We start from the raw sequence: 22,492 nt of genomic DNA on the forward strand, positions 1-22,492 counted from the left end.
TCCTTAAATACATCACACTAAAAAAACAAACAAACAAACCCCAAAAAAAGAAAAACAAAGCAAACAATAAGCATATGTAAGAGTAAAATATTAATTTTTTGCAAGTTCAACCAATTTCTTTACTTTATCATTTTCTACAAATATTGCTTAGTGAATATCTTCAAGAAAGATGTCTAATAGTTCTCTTTCTCATTTTGACCGAAGTCTTTGAAACATTACCCATAATAATTAAGAATTGTGTAGGACTATGAATAATCATGCTAGTTTGACATTATGATCATTCTCTTCTTTTCACATAGATGATTAAGGAAAATGACTAAGATCGTTCAATCATTTCTTATCAATACTCCAAAATCACAAGGGACCAAGGTGCTTGATCATTATCCCACTTTTTTAATGATTAGTTTTTCTAACTTAGAAGTGAAGGATTTAAGGAAATTGATCAACCATGATAGGTCTACTTAGATTGTCCTTGCTATTACCTTGCATTAATTCTGCATTCACTCCTTAAATACATCACACTAAAAAAAAAACAAAACAAAACAAACAAACCCCTAAAAAAGAAAAGCAAAGAAAACAATAACCATATGTAACAGTAAAGTATTAATGTTTTGCAAGTTCAATCCTTTCGATTCCACTGGTTTTTTTTTTTTTTTTCATTTTTCAGTTATGGCATTCCTTAGCATTTTATCAGTGTCTCAGCTATGTAATTAACATTCATAACAATACACTCTAAAAGGGCCACACTCTTTATAAGCTACATCATATGCCCCCCAAAAATTAAGTTCAATACCCTTCAACTTCTCTTCACAAATCTACCCTGCAAAAACAAAGTCAGACCATAATCAGATTCCCATTTACTTGAGAAAATAAAATGATAAAACTATAATGCTTCACTTTCTAAATACAGTGGCTGAATTCAGTGGTCTAAGATCATATTCACTCCTCCAAAAAACCATCCAAATGCAGTTTTAAGATCTAATTGCTATTCTTAATAACGGATTCCAGAAAAGTGTTACCTTCATACGAGGGCGCTTCTCAGCATTGAGCTTTCGAACCTCATATCGAATCCGCTTAGAGAAGAGCCTGCTTTGCCTCTTCTCCTTGTATCTCAACACACTGGCTTGCCTTTGCCCCTTTTTGGACCCCTCTCCTCCCCCAACTTCCTCCATTTTCATGCTGCTTCGACTTCCTCCCATTTCTGGAACCTTCCACACCCCACTCCAACCATCCCCCATCGCCTGCCCAATACAAAAAATTTTCCATTATCACGCAATATTGCAACTCATTGATCAGAATAAAATTCAAATTTGCTAATCACAGTATATCAGTAATTGGATTAATGCCATCAATAATTTTGCATCTTGTTCTCCAACTTTTGGGGCTAACTAATGCTGCTTACTTGCGCTAAATGACACAAGTGGCTCACGTGCATGGGGCCCTATTGAAAAAAAGCAAAAAGCGATAGCTGGAAAGATTCCAGTGACCTCCAACAAAACATTCAATGGCTACAGTGACACACAGTACTGCACCACTCTGATGCTACCAGATCGGTAATTTAATTCGGTGAATACCCAAAACCCCAAAATACGTTCTGGGAAAAAGGTGTTTTGAAGTAAGCCAATAAAATGGAAGAGGAAGAAGGAGGCTCACATTGGCGGCGTCATGAGCAAGGTCTGGTACAGTCTGTGGAGACTCTCCTTCAATGAAGAGTGGGCCTTTGCCGGACCAAGCGTTTAAGATCTCCTGATAATCAAGCTTCAATGACAGTCGTTGTGTATGATTTTTATACCATAGGTCAGCGGCGCAGCTGGTCACTTCCTCTTCCTTCTTCTCCACCACTTCTGAGTAGGACACCCACTTCTCCTCACTGGCGTCTCTCTCTCTGTTCCTCAGCGCCGCCCGTACCAACGTACTTGCACCCTCTTCGCTGTCCTGCCCACCATACGCGTATGTTAGAGATGGCGATAGGGAGTCCCCTGATGGAACTGCGGCGCCGGTGTCTCCGCCCAGGAGGCCGTTGAGGTTGGCGCCACCGTCTGAGGCTGCAAAGAAGTAAGCCATGTTCTCGTCGTGCATGTCCTTGTCTTCCACCAAGTTTTCAGGGTGCAGCGGGAACAAGTTGAGCTGATGATGGTGGTTGCGAGTCATGGTTTCGCCGGATTCTTGTGAGTTATCAGAGGAGAGCTCCAGCCGTAGACTGAGAAACTTGGGTTTCCTAGTCTTGGTCCTGATCTTCCGAGCCGGTTTGAGTGACACCACAGTACTTGATTCTTTGCTGATCATGGAGCTGCCTTCAAGATCGGGAATAGTCGGAGGACTATTCTTGTTATTACACATTCTCCCTCCCTCTCTCTCTCTCTCTCTTCGATCTCCCCTGCAAAAGGGAGAAAAAGGCAACAAAAAAGTGGGCTGTTTACAAAAAGTGAGAGCCTTTTTGTGAGGGAGGACTCAAAAACTTGACTCTTAGGGAGAGAGAGAGGAGTGGATCCAAAACGACGCCGTTCCCAAGAGATCATGGTGAGGTGTGGCCATTTTTATCGATACGTGGAACGAAGGGATTGGCTAAGGCTGCGGATTGTGTTGTTATCTAGATTTCCTTATGTATAAGGATGATGATGGTGATGACGACGGGTTGGGTAATCAGTAATGTGCTCAGTACGGTGGGCACTGCTATCCTACGCCCTGGTGTTTAAATTAAAATTTTCAATCCTCACCCATCATTGTTAATTTCCCCTCCGCTCCTTTCAGGTATAATGCCCTTCACGCGCCCTTTGCTGCCCTTCAAAGAAATTTCATAATAATGCTAAACAATATAATTATTAAATTCTTTTTAATGTTAATTAAACTTAGATTTAAATATATAAAATTCACAAATTTTTTATTATTTTCAAACAAAATCATATTGCACATTCCTGTAATTTTATAAAGAAAAAATTGATTAAGAATATATAAAATAATAATTTTAAAAAATGTTCTTAATTTTTTTAACACTTGAAACTTTTGTAATAAGAAGACGCACAAGGAAATGGAATGATTGGTCAAGATAGCATTATTTGCGTCTTTCTGATCGAAATGGAAGAGCAAATCCCATGCCTAAGAGATTTGTCAAAATCTGCATCTTAAAAAGCGAAAATTTCTAACAAATAAAGTTGGTAGAGACATAACTAGTTACGACAACAAGCAGCAAAACTAATACCTTCCTCCAAGGCTTGATCTTTTGTCACAACCATTGAGCAAACAAGAAGACGATTAAACCAATATTTGAAAATTTTTATTTTTCAAATATTAAAAAATTTGAAAACATTTTTTATAATTATTATCAAACATATTCTTAAAAAGTTTTATTTTTCAAGTATTTAAAATATTTAAAGCACTTTCTAAAATCACATTCAAACAGCTACCTAATAGAAGGTAGATGGGGTTTGTTTTAATTAGGATTTGAACGTCAAGAAATTTGGGTTAAATTTTGCATAAGTCAATGAAGTTAATCTATTCATTGTTAAGAGAAAAGGATATGAGTGGAGGAGATGTGATAATAATTGAGGAGCACGGATAAGAGATGAGCTATTCAACCACACTTACTTTTCAACGTGGGTCTTTATAAGGACCCATCCCCATCAATATGGAGACATGGGGCTATACGGGGCTTCAATCTGTTTGGCAGCAAAGAAAAGAAGAAGGAAAATATATGGAGATGAGGGGCCCACATGAATCCAGCCAAATAACTTAAACAGCAGGAGAAAGTGAAACCATGGGCCCAATATTAACGCTTTTGTTTCGCTTTTAGGGCTTCCGTGTGAAGGCCAATTCTTACACGTGGACAATACTCCATGTTTGCAGGAGCCTTCTACCTTTCTTTGAGATATTTTTTTATTTTAATCTAAGCATCAGTGAAGAGGAGGAGGGGGGGGGAGAGCACAGCTCGGAGTCGCGCGCGTCACGTCGCCTCAGGCCCCCCCACGAGAACAGCCCGACACCCTCGATTGCGACCCCAAGTCAGGATAAATTAATGGTGGATAACTATTGTTCTTATTATTTAACACACAATATATAAATAACTTTATTATTTTTTTTCCAAGAGTTGTAGTTTCTAATAAATTAACATTTTTTAACAGTTATTAATTTGAAAATATAGTTTTGATTCTTATTTTCTTTTACTTTATCCTCTATCAAAATTAAGGATGACAACAGGATGGATTGACCGAGCACCTTTTGGGAATAAAAAATATAACATTCGGGCTTGTTTGGTATCTATTTTTTAAAACAAATCTGAAAAATAGTTTTTTAGAATGGTTTTTGAAAATTGTTTTTTAATTTTCTATATGACAAAAATCTATTTAGAAATTAAAAATATTTGTAAACATATTTTTAATATTTTTAAATATATTTTAAAAATAATTTTTATATCTAGTATTTTATTTTTAATCATTTTACATGTTTTTATAATTATTTCTTAAAATAGTCCTAAAAAAGTGAAAACAATTAAAATATATTTTTGGAAAACAGTTTTCATGTTTTTCATATTTTTTTATTTTAAAAAATTAAAAATTATTCTCAAAAACAGTTTCCAAATAGACCCTTAATATTTTTTTCTTGAATAAAGATAACATAATTTATTTATTTTTTTAATCATTCTTATTAAGAAAAAAAAAAAGCGCACACACACACACAAAATAGGTATAAAAAAAAATTGACAATTTTAACACAATATGAGATGGGTAAATGATTGAGAAATATGAAGGAAGATATGAACCATCAAGGATGTCAGTTCATGATCCAACTATAGTGCCCATTTCCCAATTGACACCACATTCATCTCCCATCTCCATCACACTTAATTGCCTTTTTCTAGCAATTCCAAGCTCCCCCATAATAATCCCATACAAAATCTTTTATTCAAATTAATTTTTTTTTTCAGCAATGCAATTGAAATCATCATTTGTGACAAGAATGATGAAAAATTTGGAGTGCAGATGATAGAGAAATGATGAAGTGGACTCCAGGGGCCCACCACTCACTGTGGATATCGGTGAGGTGCAAGTGGTGCAATGCAGTGCCCGTGCCCCGTGGTGAGAAAAAACATATTATTTGCCAAGCCCACTGATCGAATGGCCCAGATACAGTTAGACCGGACAGGTCCATATGTGAATTTGAGGGGCCCAAGTAGAAGTCATTGCGAAGGATACTAAAGATATAGCCCAAAACTCTCCAATTGTTGGGCCTTCACTCAGGCCCACGTCCACTAATGTAATGGGCTTCACTTATTGCCTGTACCAATACAAAATCTCTAGGTGCCTCCTAAAATAGTGAGATTGATGCATAAAAGATTTGGGCCCAATCCAACTCTAAAAGATGAGCTTTTCATACCGGGGGCCCAACCCTTGTCACTTATCATCATTGTCGTTAGTTAATATTTTATTTTAATCATATCTTATAATCTACATACGAGTACATAATACTATACCTGATACAATAATGCAATATACGTACCTTTAACTATTTTTCATAATTTTAAAAAATAAATTCAAATTTTTTTCTCAACATAAATATTATTTTAATTATTTCAAAAGTACATTTGAAGAAAGAGGTTACATAATCTTATATAAAAATTTATATTCTTATTATCATATACCAAGTGGTTGATATTATCTCTTCGGGACCAAAACTTCAAGGGTGATGAGTAATCGGATGAATTTGGTCAAGGAGATACAAAAATAGTACTTCAAGTCAAACAAATTTATTTAAAAATAAATATTGAGGAATTTTTACTTGAATGACTTAAAAGTTCATATTAAAATACGATGTTGATGGGTGAATAAAACTTTTAATTTAGTATATTATTTTTATTTTTATTTTGGATTTGTTTATTAGTGTGAAAACGATAATGTCAAATATGAAAAGTTGAAACTTTGAAAATGACAATTAAAAGCACACACATTAATTGCGCATGTAAAGACATATGTAAAGTTAGAATTTCTAAACTAAAAAATCACATCTTAAAGCTCCAATTTTTTACTTTTATGGATTTTGTGATAAATTTATGCATTACACACATATTTGGTTACATTAAACTCCTTAGAACTCTAAAACTTGTTTGAAAACTGTTTTAAAACATAGGTTTTTGTTTTTAAAAATAGAAAAATGTTTTCCAATTTTTAAAATATGTTTATTAATTTTTTTTAATAAGAGATAGTTTTTAGGAACTTATCTACAAATAATATATTTTTTGAAAATATATTTTAATTCAAGAATGATTGAATATAAAATATTACAAATTCTCGAGCAAATTTTTGTTTCTAAAAAACATAAAAACCTATTTTGGAAAATGTTCCAAAGATACAAAAAATTTATATAAAATGAAAAAAAAAATTATTTATTTCCCCATGAAGGTAGATCTGACCCACATGGTAAAAATAATAATAATGATAAAAGAAAAGAAACGTGAAATGCTACAAATGAATCATATGATAACGGTATGAACCTGTAATTGATGCAGTTGACAGAAATGCTAGTCAACCATAATTTCTTGGCTTTAATGGGAATTCAGAGCGTTGGAGCGTAAAATATAAGCCAATGTCAACATCATTTGGAGGAAAGAAAAGCAGCAGCAAAATTAAAACTCGAAATGATTACGCAGTTTGGGTCACTCAACAAACCCTAATCCCCCATATAATTATCACACAAGAAATAAAAGCCTTCCTCTTTATCATTGCACCCATCCTCCACGCTCTTCTTCACATTCTTTCCTCACCACCATTACTGAAAATTTCAAGTCGGGACCATGGCACTGTTTTTCGGGTCCTAATAAGACACGATTGATATAAATATAAATGGGATTAATTTACGGGTTCAGATATGATATTGTTTCACCCTGTCTCATTTGATTATATATAATATTAAATAAAAAATTATTTTAATTATTTTTTTATTTTCAACTTTTTTAATGTATATAATATTTATTTAATTATAAATTATGCTTATTTTTAAAAAAAAATAATATTTTAAAAATAAAAAGAACGGGATGAGGTAGATATGAGAATTTCTTATATCCACCTTACTTAAGTTTATTTTGCTGACGGAGACGAGAATTGATTTAAATAAACGGCATAGATTTCAAACCTGAGTTGTAATCCCGAACCCGCTCGGTTATCATCCTACTTTCAAGTCGAAAATCAGCAAACCATTGTTTCCGTTTTCCATTAAGTCTCCAGGGAAGGAATTAATGGGTGGGAGGACAATTGACGGGTGATAGTGGTGGGTCATAGTGCAGTGATTGACTGCTGGGGTGTGTAGGGTCAAAAGATTGCTCCGCAGTCAGTGGAGGCAAATTAAGGGGATGAGTGGATTGAAGGTGGGTCAGCATCACTTTTGATGAAGTTGAAAATATTTAACCACGTAACGTTAGCTTTTCCGTCTTTCTGGTACACTTACAACTCAATTCAACAGTAGAGGTCTCAATTTCTACTTTCGAAAAAGTTGCCTTTGACAAAATGTCAACCAAAGCCATCATTGTGTAATATGAAGTACAGTTCGGATCAGTTAGACGTCTTAACGCTTCTTTTCAGTTTTCACCTGACGTGAAGGCGCCTTGATCAAAAGCTGAATAAATACAAACTTGAATGATCTCCATTTCAGTATACAAATGTCTTAATTAGGTTGATTTTGTAAAACATTCCACATCCGAGAAGAAACAAATTAATTCCCCATAAATTAGACCAGACATCTGAACACACCGTTTGGATTCTCAAAAATAGGCGACGGAAAAGGGAAGATAAAAGGGTTCAATTTTTCTTCAAGATTACCAAATCTGTAATTAGCGGAGGTGGCGGCCCTACTCTTTTTAAGATATCACGCCATCTCTTTCGGCTTTATCTCCTTTATAACCCCACTCAACCCCTAGCCATCTCTGCCTCCAACTTTCTCCGCAACAACAAAAATGGCCACCTTTGCAATGTCTCTTCTCTTCTTGTTCTCTCTTCTTCCTCCAATTCTTGGTTCCTCCGCACCAGTCCAAGACCCTGAAGTAGTTGTGCAAGAGGTGCACAGGTGAATATTCCATTGTTGATCCGGAAGAATACTATACAATTTGGAAATGGTGTTATCAACTACTAAGCTAAAAATGTTTTCGTTTTTTTACAGGAGCATCAATGCCTCTAGGAGGAACTTGGGCTATTTCTCTTGTGGAACAGGCAACCCTATCGACGATTGCTGGAGGTGCGACGCCAACTGGGACAAGAACCGCCAGCGGTTAGCCGACTGCGCTATTGGGTTTGGCAAGGATGCAATGGGCGGAAAGAATGGTAGAATTTACGTGGTCACCGACTCCGAGGACGATGACCCTGTCAATCCAAGGCCAGGGACTCTCCGGCATGCTGTGATCCAAGATGAGCCATTGTGGATCATCTTCAAGCGTGACATGGTCATCAAGCTGAAGCAAGAGCTGGTGATGAACTCGTTCAAGACCATTGATGGTAGGGGTGCTAGCGTTCACATTGCTGGAGGGCCATGCATTACCATCCATTACGCCAGTAACATCATCATACATGGTCTCCATATCCATGACTGTAAGCAAGGAGGGAATGCCAACATCAGAAACTCTCCTCACCACTCCGGCTGGTGGACAGTATCTGATGGTGATGGGGTGTCCATCTTCGGTGGGAGGCATATATGGGTTGACCATTGCTCTTTGTCCAACTGCCATGACGGCCTCATTGATGCCATCCATGGATCCACCGCCATAACCATCTCTAACAATTTCATGACTCACCATGACAAGGTCATGCTCCTGGGCCACAGCGATTCTTATACAGAAGACAAGAACATGCAAGTCACCATTGCCTTCAACCATTTCGGAGAGGGGCTCGTGCAGAGAATGCCCAGGTAAGATTTTCGACTTGGAGATAGTTTTTTAATGCCATATTAGACTTAATTGGACACAAACTAATGAGTGTGTTGCATCTTTACCATTGCAGATGTAGGCATGGGTATTTTCATGTGGTGAACAACGACTACACCCACTGGGAAATGTATGCCATTGGTGGAAGTGCTGACCCTACCATCAACAGCCAGGGCAACAGATTCCTAGCACCCAATGATAGATTTAAGAAAGCTGTGACAAAGCATGAGGATGCACCAGAAAGTGAGTGGAGGCATTGGAACTGGAGATCTGAAGGGGACCTGATGTTGAATGGTGCCTTCTTCCTGCAGTCGGCGGCAGGCGCTTCTTCCAGCTACGCCAGAGCTTCCAGCTTGAGTGCCAGACCATCTTCTCTGGTGGGTTCAATCACCTTGGGTTCTGGCGCACTCGGCTGCAGGAAGGGGTCTCGTTGCTAATTAAATGAAGGGATGTACCCATAACAAGTATTACTATTATCATTATCCAAAAATTATAGGTTCGATTAGGGTTTATCTTTCTTTCTAGTGCTCACTTAACTGATTATCCACCTGGGTCTGATGCTTGGAGAAGCATGTTGAGTTCGCCTGGGAGGCAGTTAAGTTGCAATACCACTTAATGAAAATGAAATTTAAGCACCTATATATGTTAGTCTAAACACATCCCCATGTTGTAGCTAGCTATATATACATAAACTGGCAAACGAGGGCAGCCTTGCGAAAATTATTTCAAGAATAGCCATTATTCCATTGTCTCCGAGAACAACAATGGATTTGCACAACTCTTTACACATTGTAACGACCCAACAAAAAACAGGGAAATGGTCAATTATTTCTTTGATTAAGGTCAGTATATATGATCAGGACCGACCACAAAAGGTCCAAAAACATCAACTTCTTCCAGGGAAAATGGCATGTAGCACGTTTATGTGCGAGAATTTCAATTATGCGTGCCCCAGTAGGGCCAAATTTAGGCCGTCAATCAAGGGAAAACACCGCTCCAACTTCAAGCTTAGGAGTCCCACATCGATGATTGATACATGGAGGGAGCGCGGGAGCTAGCTAGCCAGGGTCACCGTTCACATGCACATATACGCGCACTCATTCCGCTAGATCCTCATGTCATGTCGTGATCTTATGGTTGGTTTACGTGCGCTTATTTTTTCTTCCGCTTTCCCCGACATCTCCTTGCTGCCATTCATTCCGTCACCAACCCTCATTATCACTCCAACTTGCCTTGGCCAACATGCACTGTACTCTTTTTGAGCATAGAGATTGATTGATCATGTGAGAATTCATTAATCAAATGGGATGTCATGGCAAGCTTCATTACTTACAAAAAATTTTTGGGTGTTCTTATGTTATATTAAGAGTATGATATGCATGAATTTAAATACTTCATATAACTATGCTTGAAATTAAAAACTTAAATGCTCAATTATTATTCAATTGTTAAACCCAAATTGACGCGTCAGTATGAAACCGGTTCAATGGTTTGCATATTTTCCCATTTCTAACGCGGCTGCGTCACGTAGTGGGATGTCCAATTGTCAACAAAAGGAATCCAAGGCACGTGCATGCAGAGGAGATAGGTCTAATTCCGATCGAGCCCATGCATTTTTTATTTTACATTATTCCCATTTGTTCTTAGAGATGAACATGCATGACGCAGTTTTGACGTTTCCAAAATTTTATTTAATTCCCATGTGTTTTGTAACAAAAATTTTCATTTTCTTGGCACCCAATAGTCATAGCTAACGTAGATGTGAAGTCAAACTAAATTTTGGAAGGACATGACGTGTATTATTTATTATTTAAATAGATGTTTAATGGTTGTTTGAAAAACAAATTTAATAACTTAAAGTGATTTAATAATTTAATTTAAATCATTAAATAAATTAAGTATATTTGATAAAATAACTTAATGATATGACTTAAAGTTAAAAATAAATTTAAGTAACAAGTAAAAATAATTAATTAATTTTTAAATTTACTTCTTTATTTTACATTTTTATTCTTATTAGCTCTAGTTACTTCTATGATCAACTTCATTTGCCCTAATTATAATTTATGAGGGTAAATAGGTTAATTTGATAATTTAAAATAAATTTTAAGTTAATTTTATCAAATAACTTTAATATTTAAAATAAGAATTAAATAATAAGTTTTAAGTTTATAACTTAAATATAATTTAACTTAAAGTCAACTTATATCATTAAGTAATATATTAAGATAATGTATGTTTTTTTAATAGAAAAAAATCAAAATATTTGATTTTTTCTATTCAACTAAAAATTACCCGTTGATATTAATTATTATAACTAAATTAATTTATGGATGCAAGTTTATTTTAATTAGATTGGTTAATATTAATAGATTACTTTTAATTGAATAGAAAAAAACTAAATATTTTATCTTTTTTCGATTAAGTTAAAAAACAAATACCACTAGAGTTTTACTAAATCCCCCCTAAAAGGGAGAAACAAAAGAAGAAATTATATATCATGAATAATTCTCCAATATTGTTGAACGTTTTACTCAATGTAGTGATCATAAGATTTGGATTTTGTAATTTCCCTCACAATTCTCATTAATTCACATCCTTATCATTGATAATTTTCTCATCTGAATTTAATAGAAAATTACAACAAACCATTAAAATTATGTTTGGTATCGGAAAATTTTTGATAAAAACGTTTGGGAAAGATAATAGCCGTAAAAAAACAACTAATATTTTACCTACTCATTTTGAGTCAAAATATTTGAACATAAAATGAGAGGGGAGAATTTTGATTATAAAAGTGTGTGGAAAAATAAAAATTGAAAACACAAGACGTTGGATCCATGAATTGCATAATAATTTATTTAGAATGCATACGTAGTCAAATTAAAGCTCGAGAGCAAGCAATTCCTCTAAGATGTGAGATACAATTAGCATGGACGTCTAGGACTCATTCTAACCATTGAACACAAACTCATATAGTAGTATGGCTCACCCAATCATTTAATCCTTTAGTTTGAAATTTTAACGTCTACACAACTTGCATGGGACTTTCTTTTAGATTTCTTTAGAACAATAATAAACTGGCCACGGCAGCAACACCCACGGTAGCAGACACCTCCAGGGCGGTAGCGGTATCTTTATGGCTGGCTTCTGGAGATTGAGCTGGTGCATCTCCTGCGCCATAGGCCATGGGTCCTGCGGCGGGTCCCTCTGTGGAATAGAATTCCTCGTCGGGTGCAGGTGGTGAGAAGACGTTGCCAGGAGCTGAAGCTGGAACGGCGGAGATGAAGTCCTCCGGGGAATCGGCTATTGCGTCGGAAGTGTCAGGAGAGACGGCCGATGGCTCAGGGGCGAAGGCCGCTGGGGAGGTGGCCGACGGTGTAGGGGCGGAAGAGACTGGAACCTCAGCGGGGGTGGAGGCGGAGGGAGTTGGAGCTGAGGCAACTGGGGCGGTGGCATGGGAGGGTGAGGTAGGAGATGGAGCAAGTGGGTGGGTGTCGGAGGTGGTGGATGACGGTGAAGGTGAAGGGGAAATTTTAGAGGCGGTGGGGGATGAGGCGGTGGGGGCGGTGGCTTTGGGTGACTGGGCGGATACCAAGCCAGCAACAGCCAGAAAGATGAAGGCGAGGGCCACAAGTTGACGTGCCATATCGAGGGTGCGGCAGCAGCTGGATTGCTGAGAAGGCAAAGCAGTACTTTCTCTAAAAATGATATTTAGAGAAACACTGCTACAAGGCATTCTGGAGGAAGATGGTGTGCCTTTATAGGGCGGAGGTGCAGGCGCATGGGAGGATTTGGCGGCAATGTACGGAGGAACATGCCTACGGTCTTGCGTACATGCCACAGCACAGCCTTTGATTCAAACGGTTAGTTTGTCAGTTATTGACTTATCGGAATGAAATTGGTTGACCTGGTCTCCCTTAACAATGAAATAGCCTTTAAATAGTTGGACTCTTATGTCTTCATCTTCTATAACTTTCTGTGGTTTATTTATTTATTTATTATTATTATTAATTATGCCTTTTCATTAAAATATTTTTTAATTGAAAAAATAAAAATAATTAATTACATTTTTCTTCAAATATTTCCATTCCATTTCACCCAATCCTAATTTTTCTAAATTGTTTTGACTTGATGTGGGCCTACTTCTTGACCAAGTTACCAGCCCCTTTGGGAGGTGATGATCAAATGGGCCTCGGGTTGTAGGGTACTGCTGATAGAGCTAAGGCCCACAAGGCGGCCCAAAGAAACAGCTGCAGGTCAAGTCCACCTCAAACTGTTACAGTCGCCGTGGCAGAGACCGAACGGGACAGAGAATGGAAGGCGACTCCGCTCCAACAATCCCCGCGGCAGACGTTTCATCGGGCGTCAATGGTGGCATGACGGTAAAGGAATGTGAACAGATGATCCAGAAAAGCCTTCGAAGTATTCAAATATATTTTTGCCTATCTCTCTGTCCGGATTTAGGGTTTTAGGGTTTCTCAGTTCTTGCATTTTTTTTTCTTTTTTCAATTTTTAGCTCCCATGGTCAAATTTCTGAGGGAAAATTTGGAGAAATCTGGATGCGCGATTGGTGACAAGTTCATCAAGGCCATTTATTGCAACACGAAGGTCAGTGGCGGTTACGCTCGTGGCGAAGGGGTAAGGATTTGTTTTTTCTATCAAATGAATTTGCTTTGAAGTATTCAGATTGTGCAAATTTTGAAATCTAATACTTCCAGTGACTTGAGATTTCAATTTGCGAATTAGGTTCTGTTTCTTATGTGAAATCAACCACATTTTAGAGTGATTATCGACTCAAATCTGTCAATGGGTTTGAATGTCATCTGTATTACCATATATTTATCTATTTGTTTCTTTATTCAGTCCTAAGTAAATACGTACTTTTCATTTTGTGAGTTCCAATAAATTCAGCAATACATGATACTGGGGTTTCTAGTCCATGAAATGACAAAAATTTTATGTGTATTTCAGATAGTGGTATGTAGTAATCACATGAACATTCAAGATGAGGTCAATCAAGTTGTAATCCATGAGCTGATTCACGCATATGATGATTGTCGTGCAGCAAACTTGGATTGGACTAATTGTGCTCATCATGCTTGTAGTGAGGTGTGTATCTCTGAGACTACTAGCTAGCTTTCAACATTGAGTTTGTGTGACTTGTTTATTTGTAAGTCGACTTTTGTTGTTTTGTACTTATGCAAAACAGATTCGTTCTGGTCATCTAAGTGGTGATTGTCACTTCAAGCGGGAATTGCTGAGGGGTTATTTGAAGGTTCGGGGGCACGGACAAGTGAGTTTTTTCTTCTTAGAAATCCATATGGACTGATTTCATATCTCATTTTGCCCCTCTTTGTGCAATTATAGTGTGCAATGATTATTTTGCATGCAATTATCAATATTTTAAACCTGCATGGCATTAACAAGTGAGTTTTGTGTGTTTTTTCATCGATTTACTGTAACAGGTTTCCTGTTGATTACATATCAATCTACCTATTTTATACACTTGAATTGTTTGTATAAATGGCAATCAGTGATGAGGTTTTGATAAAATAAGAATATAATTATATTATATTATATTTTGATTAGCTGTATTGTATTTTTTTTTATCTTTGCTGGGATTATCTCCATTTATGATAGAGATGTTTGAAGATTCTCAAAATTACATTGAGCTATACATGCTACCCTGTATCCCTACTTAATGATTGTACACCAGTTGAAATGGAGCCCAAAGTTCTGTTGTACTCCAATGTCTTAACTCTCATGAGGTCACTCTTCTTCCAACAATAATGAAGGCAGATCCTTCTCCAATTTTCTTGAATGAATTGAATGTTAACTTCCAAAGTTTTGTTCTGAAGGACAAACTGGAATCCAAGTTTGTGGAGTAAGGGTGATGTGATTTTGGTCGGCAAAGAAGAGATTTTTATTAAAAGCAAAAAAAAAATAATGTTGCTACTATTGCAAGCACTTGTTTGCATCCCATTGTCGGGTGCCATTATTAATACACTTCTCTTTTTGCACAAAAAATGGTGATATTACTGGTACCTATTATCATTGAAAGTGGACCTTATGTTATGATGGTATTTCTTACTAATTGTACATTGAAAATAGATCTCTCTCCCACACATACATGCTCATATTCACACACATGCCCTTGGTGTATGATATTCAATTTTTGCACTGTTACATAGCATTACTTTTTGATGCCCAAACATGACTTCACCAAATGGGGCTTACCAATGTATTTTAATAGAAAAAACTTCTCTTATTTAATGTCTCAGATTGATGTCATAAACTTTATATCTCATTCTATTTTTTAATACATGTTCTCATTCAGTACTCTATTTTCCTCTAGTTTATTTAAGTGTGCCCTCAGTTTTAACGTATTTTAATATGTGGGGTTCTTCTGCCATTTGTAGGAGTGTGTGAGAAGAAGAGTTATGAAGTCGGTCACAGCTAATCCTCACTGCTCAGAAGCAGCTGCAAAGGATGCCATGGAGGCTGTCTGGGATGTATGTTACAATGATACAAAGCCCTTTGACAGAGCTCCTTGAAGATGGTAATCACTACTTGTCATTGCCAAACTAGCTGTTGCCCAGATTTCTGAACGGTATTGATTCACATTGATTACTTGCTTTTAAAGCAATAATAATTTGTTCCTGCCACATCTAGTCTCTGGGTCATACACAATGCAGTTCAATAGAGTTCATTTTCTCTCCTCACTTTTTTCTGGGGTTTTCCTTCATTTTGTCATTACTCTACAACTGCACAAAGAAAGGATCTTACCATTCTTATGCGTCATAGTGATTGTACATGACAATTAATGTTATCTCTGATGTCACATTTGAAGGAGAATTCCTTCTTTTTGGTTTGAAAGGAAAAGAAAGTTGAGAGTTTCAGTTCTGTTTCATTAGTCACTTACCATTATGAAGGCGATGATGGTATGCTATTATTGTTCAAGTGATATGAGATGGATGGAATTTGTATCGCCAGTGGGCATCATTCAGTTTGCTTTTGATGAAATATAATAGTTCTTGTGCCTGAAAATTGAAACTTTCATTGTGTCATGTCCTGAATAGCATGCTTCATGAGAGATAAAGGGGGGCAAATCCGGATTTTGATGAGCCCAAAAATCGAGGCATAACTTCAGACCTATCGACCATATGAGTTCTCTAGGTTAGACTGGTACCCATCAAAAAAAAAAAAAAAAGAGTTCTCTAGGTTAGAGTTCATGCAATCTCAACATATTTGCACCCAATTATCACCCAGGTCAACAAGCACCTACATATATCAAAATGCAAAACTTCTAGCACAAAGATGCTAAACAACCAAAATTTGCATAGACATGATGGTTTTACATGGTTGCATGTGTCATCTTCTTGTGTGCCATGCTCTATGAATGAGCTTACCAATTGAACCTTCTTGGCTCATTGTAGGAGCCTGGATATGTAGGATTTAATGGGTAGGGTTCATTGGACAAGTAGGGACCTGATAGAGACATTGAGGGAAGGTTCTCTCTTTTTTTAGTTTAAAAATGATACTTTAGTACCGGAGAAGGAACAAAAAGAAACCCCAACATGGTAAGCACATAAATGTATAGGATTCTGCCTCTTAACTTTCTGCTATAGCTAGATTCATCTATTATATGTGTTCCCACTATTTAAGTGAATTTTTCCGCTCTGGGTCCCCTTTTAGTTTGACCACTTGATATCTTGCACTTAGAAAAGTCCAGCAAGGATGCCATATATGGACAGAGTTGGAGAGAGGTGAGAGTATATAGAAGAATCAATATGGAGTTGTTGGTGCTTAAGATGATGATTTGCCTCTCCTTGCTCAGTCAATCGCAAACACTTGCTGCTAGACCACATTTCTCAGGTTGTCTCTTTGTGAAGATAGGTTTTTGCTTAAGGTGTGTTTCTAGGACTTCGCATTAAATGCCTTAGTTTGCAGGTTTGATGGGGTTACAAGATCCGCCCAAGCAAATAAGGAGACTGGTGAAAGATCAACTGCCTGTGCCTTGGTGGTGGTCAGAGGATTATACTCAGGCTCGGAGGCGACAACCTGTGAATAATAAGTTAGACCCCTGACTGCTGCATCTCTCCCTGTCTTTTGTTTGATGATATGCAATCAAAATGTCTCGGAAGGACAATTATATGTTTCCAGTTGGTAGTGACTTAGCTGCTTTGTTTGATGACATGCAGAAAACTTGATGTTTTACCTGGATAATTGAGTTCTCCCTGTCTCTGCCCCCCTCCCCCCTCTTGTTTGATGATGTGCAAACATAATCTCTTGGCAGCACAATTATATGTTTATATTTGATAGCGACTTAGAATCTGTTTGGTAGTGTAGTGATTCTAGGAAACACTTCCAACTTTTCTATTACTAGAAACTTTTTTTTATCAAAAGAGTTGTTTTCAAGTGCTAAAAAAGGCTAGCAACGCTTCCTAGAATCACAGGTCAAACGAGCTCTTAGCTTCTTTGTTTGATGATACGTAGAAAACTTAATATTTGCCTGGGTAATTTGAGTTCTCCCACTTGTTTGATGAGATGAATACCTAATATTTTAGTTGGACATTACACCAATTTAATCACAGTAAACATAGCTGCTTTGTCTGATGGTATGCCGAAAATTTGATGTTGTTCCATGAGACATCAGAGTGAAGTTGGAACCAAAATTCAACATATCACGGCCAGTTGGTCTCTAGGCTCTCCCCACATCTCACTCAAGGTAATTTTATACTGATTTTCTTTCATTCTTTTGTGGATTTCATTGTTAAGTAGAATTGAATACACATCCACTGCACAGTAATCCCATGTTAGCAGTAGGCAGAGCACCAGCAGCATCCTGTTACTCCCCCATTGTTGCACTCGTACACCCTTATTTTTTAGATTATCCATCTGCTTTCTCTAACATCAGATGCCGAAAGAGGAATTTTAATTACTTAATCCCGCGCGAAGGGTTTATAAGTTAGGTGGGGCGTGCATGAACAGTTGTACTTTCCATGTTCTAAAAGGCAAATAACAGATTCCAACTTGGTTACCTTTAATTATTTAAATGTTGTTCACTTTAATTGTCGTTAATATCTCTCTGCATCATTCTCCTTCTCACTCTTTTTTGCCTGTTACGTTCAACCGCTAAATTCTGCTCCCAAGTTTTATTCTGCTTCCAGCTTCTTTCTGCCTAAATATGCCATTGAGGAGGGATAGGCCAGACTTGCAATACTCGGATCTGCCACCGATTCATCTTCGGTTTGGGTTGCTATATGCCTATAACCCTATTTTGCTTTCTTTGGTTTCAGAAAAGTACGAATAAAAAAAATATATATATGTTAAAATGATCTATTTATCTAAGAAAAATATCCAGGTTTGATTTTATTATAAAATATATATATATATATATATATATATATATATATATATATATATAATTAAAATTTGTTAATAAGTGTAGTATTGGATGTATTTCCTGTTTTTGTTTTTAAATAAGAAAAATAATAAAATAACTTTTATATTGAATTAAAAAAGTAATGATTTTAAGAATTGTTTTAAAAAAAAATTGACTTATCATGAATTAAAATATTTAAAGGTGTTTTTCTTTTCCTCTGTTACAAAAGATTCTATTTTTATATAAAAATAAAAATTAGAGGTATATCTAAAATAAATACTAATTTATGTATATTTAAATTATTTATTTTTTATATAAAATGGTTAAAAAAAATTACCCAAAATGGTGGGTTGGGCAGAACAATTACTAAAAAGGGTGGTATCTTTTAATAATTCTTGAGGAAGACTTTAATAGGCTTGATATTCTAAAACTATCATTTAACTAAAACTTTTAAAATTCAAAACATTTAAAACACTTTACTTGATTTGTCAATACATTTATGATACATGGGTCCCATATTTATTGTAGTTATTGATATTTAAATTTTAAATCAAAATTTTGGGTTTAACCCTTACAATTATATATAATTTGTTATTTAAATTTACTATTTAAAACAAAAATACTTTTAAAAAATATTTTCAAAATATCATTTATTGTTTTTTTTACCTTTTTTTATTTTTATTCTAATTTTTAATTTTATGAAGAAAAAAATAAGTTTTATAATTATATAATGAAAATGATGATTTTTTCATATATATATATATATATATATATATATATATATATATATATATATTAATTTTAAATTGATAAATTATGTTTTTGTATTAAATTTAAGGAAGATAAAATGTTTAATTTTTTATTCAGATTATCTAAAAAGAATAAGAAAATGATAGAGAATGTTTAATCATTTTTTATTTTTATAATAAAATAATTTTAAAAAAATTATATGATTTTTTTCCCTTTGTATAGTGTTTTTTTCTTTTTAAATTTTCATATAATTTTTTTTCTCAATGCGTCGAGTGGATGATGTTAATATATTTGATATGTCGAATATTAATAAGGTATAAAAGGTGATCCTCAATATTATTACTTTTATTATAAAATACAGGCACAACAAAAATATGTTATAATTACAATATAAATACACTTACATTACAATAAAACCTAATTAAGAAATTTATGATTTTTTTTTATAAAAATGGTAATTTTGTATGATCATACAATATTTCACAACATATCTATATCATAAATAATTTATAAAATCAAATGAAATACTAATTTGAATTCACGTAGTTTATATATATATATATATACAAAAATTATTAAATAATTTCAAAACACTAAATAAATATTGTTAATATATTAATACGATGTGTTAATACCAATAGGGTATGAATAAACATTTTTAGAATTATTACTTTGTAATGAAATATAGGTACGACATAAATGCATTATATTTATAATATAAATACACTATCATTACAATATATTACAACATAATTTAATTTATTTTTATTTAATTTTTTCACGTGCTATATTACCCAATGAATAATTGTGAGTTATTCTATTTAATAGGTATGTGTTAGTCAATTGAATATTTATATATTATTCAATTGATGAGTGCTCGTAAAAAATAATTATTCATTATATTATAATAACAAAGTTTTTAATTATATGTTTTATATATAAAATGATATAATAAATTTAGGATATAGTTTTTATTTATGAGATATTAAAAATTATTTTTTTTACAAGGTTCTTTAAAAAATCTCAATTTTTTTGAAAAAAAAAACAGCAAATTTTTGAACAGTCAATTATTCAAAAGTGACATCAATTTTTTCAAACTGAGAAATGTACCGTTGATTGCTTATCAACTTGTACTTATCATCATGTATGGGTCCCACATCATTTATCAACTTGTACTTATCATCATGTATGGACCCCACATAATTGACAATTTTAATTTATTTATAAATAATATAGAAAACATATTCAAGGGTAAATTTGTCCTCTAAAAGAGTGAGCATTCATAGCCATTATTTTTTCCAACCCACCTATTTGGGTAATTCTCCCAAAAAAAAGTTGAAATGAGTTTATAGTATAAAATATTAATTTATTTATTTTAAATTTATTTTTACTACCCTTCAATTTTCTTTTGCATTTTTTTTTTTTGGTCTCATATGTTTCTTGAAATTATTTTGGTCTTCCACATGGAAGGATGTTGGCAATTATTCAGAAAAAGTAAAATTATATTTTCAATTAAAAATCAATTTATTAATAAATAGTTAAATACTAACACATCTGTAGTGATTCCATGGGCTTTGTGTAGAAAATATTTAGGCCCATTAAGCTTTAAGTAACACAATCAAACGTCGAAAGGGTGCACTAGGCCTTTCTTACACTCCTCAAAATGCCTGTTGGGCTGGTTCCATTGATCCTGCAATTGGATCATTCCACCCAAATATGTTACTACTACATTTTCCTTGCATCATACTTCCACTTACACTGTTGATTCCTACAAGAATGCACTCCAATATGTTTAATATGTTTTTGACACGATTATTATTCGTAACAAATTAAATTGATCTATAGAATACAATATCTAAGCTTTGACATAATACGAATACGACCTATCGATATGAATTGCAATCTCAAATATCGGTATTATCTTCCTCATGCCATATTTTCAACCAAGAATGGTATTTGATTGGAAAAAAGGGAAAAAAAAAAGAGGCTAAAATTGCAAAGTGCTTACAAGCATGTGTGTATGATTAGCCAAAATTATTAACCAATCATGATGGTCGAATGTTTTGTTGGTAATCTGACTGAGCACCAGGTAATAAAAAACAGAGGAGGATCGAGGAGGTGGCTGTGGATAGAGAAAGAGTGGGCAACACTAAGAAATGGGAGGGCGACATCCTTATAACATGGGGAGAACAAAGAGGATGGTCCCCTGGTCCTTTTGTCTAGCTCCATTCCTTATATTAATGAAGGCTATTATATTAGTTCAAGTATGGCACTGTTTCTGCCATGTGTTTTGTCTGTCTCAATTAAGTGGCTGCGGCTTTTCGTCACAAATGAGCAAAAGTTCAATTAATTTTTCATTTTAAAACAGGGAACAATGGGAATATTGAGATTCCAAGCCACATTGAGAATCCATATTTAGTGGCAGGGTTACCTTTCGAGATTGCTTATGGCTTCTTCTTCACCGTCTAATTGAATAGAAAAGAATAACCCAAAATTAAATTAAAAAAGTAACATAAAAAACTTCAAAATTATCATCATATGTAAAATAAGGATGTAAAAAATGTTATGAAAAAGGCGATCAAAATGGAAAAAAAAATTTACCTGATTAATATACGAAGGCCCAAGTTTTCTTCTAAACTTGAATAAAATGTTTTATATTTATTTAACTAATTTTATTTATAAAGTTTATTGTCACGTGCTTGGAGTTTCGACGTAACGTATAACTTGTGCCGTACAGCAACCCCATGAGATTAGGAGAAATATAAGTCCATGACATTATGACTTAAAAAACATAAAGTAGAAAAATGTTGCTTTTTGTAGAAATTCTATTTTCAAATATGTAAGAAGTTCTTCTATCTATACTAAAAATTTTATAAGACCGATATTAATTTTTAAAAATTGTAATTTTGACTATAATTTCACTTTTTAGTGAAAGTCAAAAGCAAAAAATTACCTTTATAAACAATAATGAATATGGTATAAAACTTGATTTGATACTTTTTCGATAGTGTAGGATTTTGAGGGTTATGATGGGGAAAAAGTAAAAAAAAAAATGAAAAGAAAATCCAAGTCCAAGAATTCATATTAGTAATGTTGAAAAGTAAACCAATTAAACTCCTCCTAAATTATTAATCAGGTCATTTCCCAAACGCAATAAAGTGGAGTCAGTGAAGAAAGCTACTTCTCCATCATGGCTAGATTTCTTTTAAATTTGACTTTTGGCTAGAAGGTGAGCCAATGTGTCCGTTGATTAGACCTGCATTACAGAAAAATTCATGAATCAAGACGGTGGGCAAAGAAGGGTGCCCCCCAAAGGCCCTATGATTCAACTAGACTTGTGAGTTGTACAGTGGTTTTATTGCTGAGCTTACATGGTATTTTCCTCCGCCCCCCAAAAAAGGTAATTTTTCTATAAAAAAAAAATATATATATAAAACCAATCCATTTTTAAAAAC

The 22,492-nt window shown here is 34.6% G+C and overlaps 4 protein-coding genes across 5 annotated transcripts; 2 read left to right on the forward strand and 2 right to left on the reverse strand.

Annotated features, from left to right (window-relative positions):
* Nucleotides 1–572: 572 nt before the first annotated feature.
* LOC100254358 (uncharacterized) lies at nucleotides 573–2,707 on the reverse strand. The gene is made up of 3 exons (XM_002268893.4): nucleotides 1,654–2,707; nucleotides 1,020–1,241; nucleotides 573–820 (listed from the first exon to the last, which is right to left on the reverse strand). The coding sequence occupies exons 1-3, from the start codon at nucleotides 2,338–2,340 to the stop codon at nucleotides 797–799; spliced, it is 933 nt and encodes a 310-aa protein (XP_002268929.1). The 5' UTR covers nucleotides 2,341–2,707; the 3' UTR covers nucleotides 573–796.
* Nucleotides 2,708–7,935: 5,228 nt separating this feature from the next.
* PEL (pectate lyase) lies at nucleotides 7,936–9,536 on the forward strand. Its single transcript, NM_001281122.1, is given in 3 exon segments — nucleotides 7,936–8,049; nucleotides 8,143–8,883; nucleotides 8,976–9,536. Coding segments are annotated over 3 exon segments (1,197 nt in total). The 5' UTR covers nucleotides 7,936–7,954; the 3' UTR covers nucleotides 9,337–9,536.
* Nucleotides 9,537–11,963: 2,427 nt separating this feature from the next.
* Nucleotides 11,964–12,548, reverse strand: LOC104881664 (classical arabinogalactan protein 11). The gene has a single exon (XM_010662528.1). It carries the CDS (start codon nucleotides 12,546–12,548, stop codon nucleotides 11,964–11,966), a length of 585 nt encoding a protein of 194 aa, XP_010660830.1.
* Nucleotides 12,549–13,051: 503 nt separating this feature from the next.
* Nucleotides 13,052–15,805, forward strand: LOC100244091 (mitochondrial inner membrane protease ATP23). 2 transcript variants are annotated; one of them, XM_019224680.2, is made up of 5 exons: nucleotides 13,052–13,284; nucleotides 13,419–13,540; nucleotides 13,874–14,011; nucleotides 14,112–14,195; nucleotides 15,322–15,805. In XM_019224680.2, the coding sequence occupies exons 1-5, from the start codon at nucleotides 13,080–13,082 to the stop codon at nucleotides 15,454–15,456; spliced, it is 684 nt and encodes a 227-aa protein (XP_019080225.1). In that variant the 5' UTR covers nucleotides 13,052–13,079; the 3' UTR covers nucleotides 15,457–15,805. The 2 variants fall into 2 exon arrangements, with proteins under 2 accessions (XP_019080225.1, XP_002269112.1); XM_002269076.4 differs by having other exon boundaries at nucleotides 13,110–13,324.
* The last annotated feature ends 6,687 nt before the right edge of the window (nucleotides 15,806–22,492 follow it).

Source organism: Vitis vinifera, chromosome 14 (genome assembly GCF_030704535.1).
Source record: "Vitis vinifera cultivar Pinot Noir 40024 chromosome 14, ASM3070453v1".
Classification (NCBI taxonomy): domain Eukaryota; kingdom Viridiplantae; phylum Streptophyta; class Magnoliopsida; order Vitales; family Vitaceae; genus Vitis; species Vitis vinifera.

What these genes read in the sequence shown, in the direction of transcription:
- LOC100254358 (XM_002268893.4), bottom strand. Translation starts at nt 2,340, where the DNA reads ATGTGTAATAACAAGAATAGTCCTCCGACTATTCCCGATCTTGAAGGC. An exon ending in TTGCTCATGACGCCGCCAAT is followed by an intron (nt 1,242 to 1,653) that starts GTGAGCCTCCTT and finishes TGTATTGGGCAG; the next exon opens with GCGATGGGGGATGGTTGGAG. An exon ending in AGAAGCGCCCTCGTATGAAG is followed by an intron (nt 821 to 1,019) that starts GTAACACTTTTC and finishes TTGTTTTTGCAG; the next exon opens with GGTAGATTTGTGAAGAGAAG.
- LOC104881664 (XM_010662528.1), bottom strand. Translation starts at nt 12,548, where the DNA reads ATGGCACGTCAACTTGTGGCCCTCGCCTTCATCTTTCTGGCTGTTGCT.
- LOC100244091 (XM_019224680.2), top strand. Translation starts at nt 13,080, where the DNA reads ATGATCAAATGGGCCTCGGGTTGTAGGGTACTGCTGATAGAGCTAAGG. An exon ending in CTCATCATGCTTGTAGTGAG is followed by an intron (nt 14,012 to 14,111) that starts GTGTGTATCTCT and finishes TATGCAAAACAG; the next exon opens with ATTCGTTCTGGTCATCTAAG. An exon ending in AGGTTCGGGGGCACGGACAA is followed by an intron (nt 14,196 to 15,321) that starts GTGAGTTTTTTC and finishes TGCCATTTGTAG; the next exon opens with GAGTGTGTGAGAAGAAGAGT.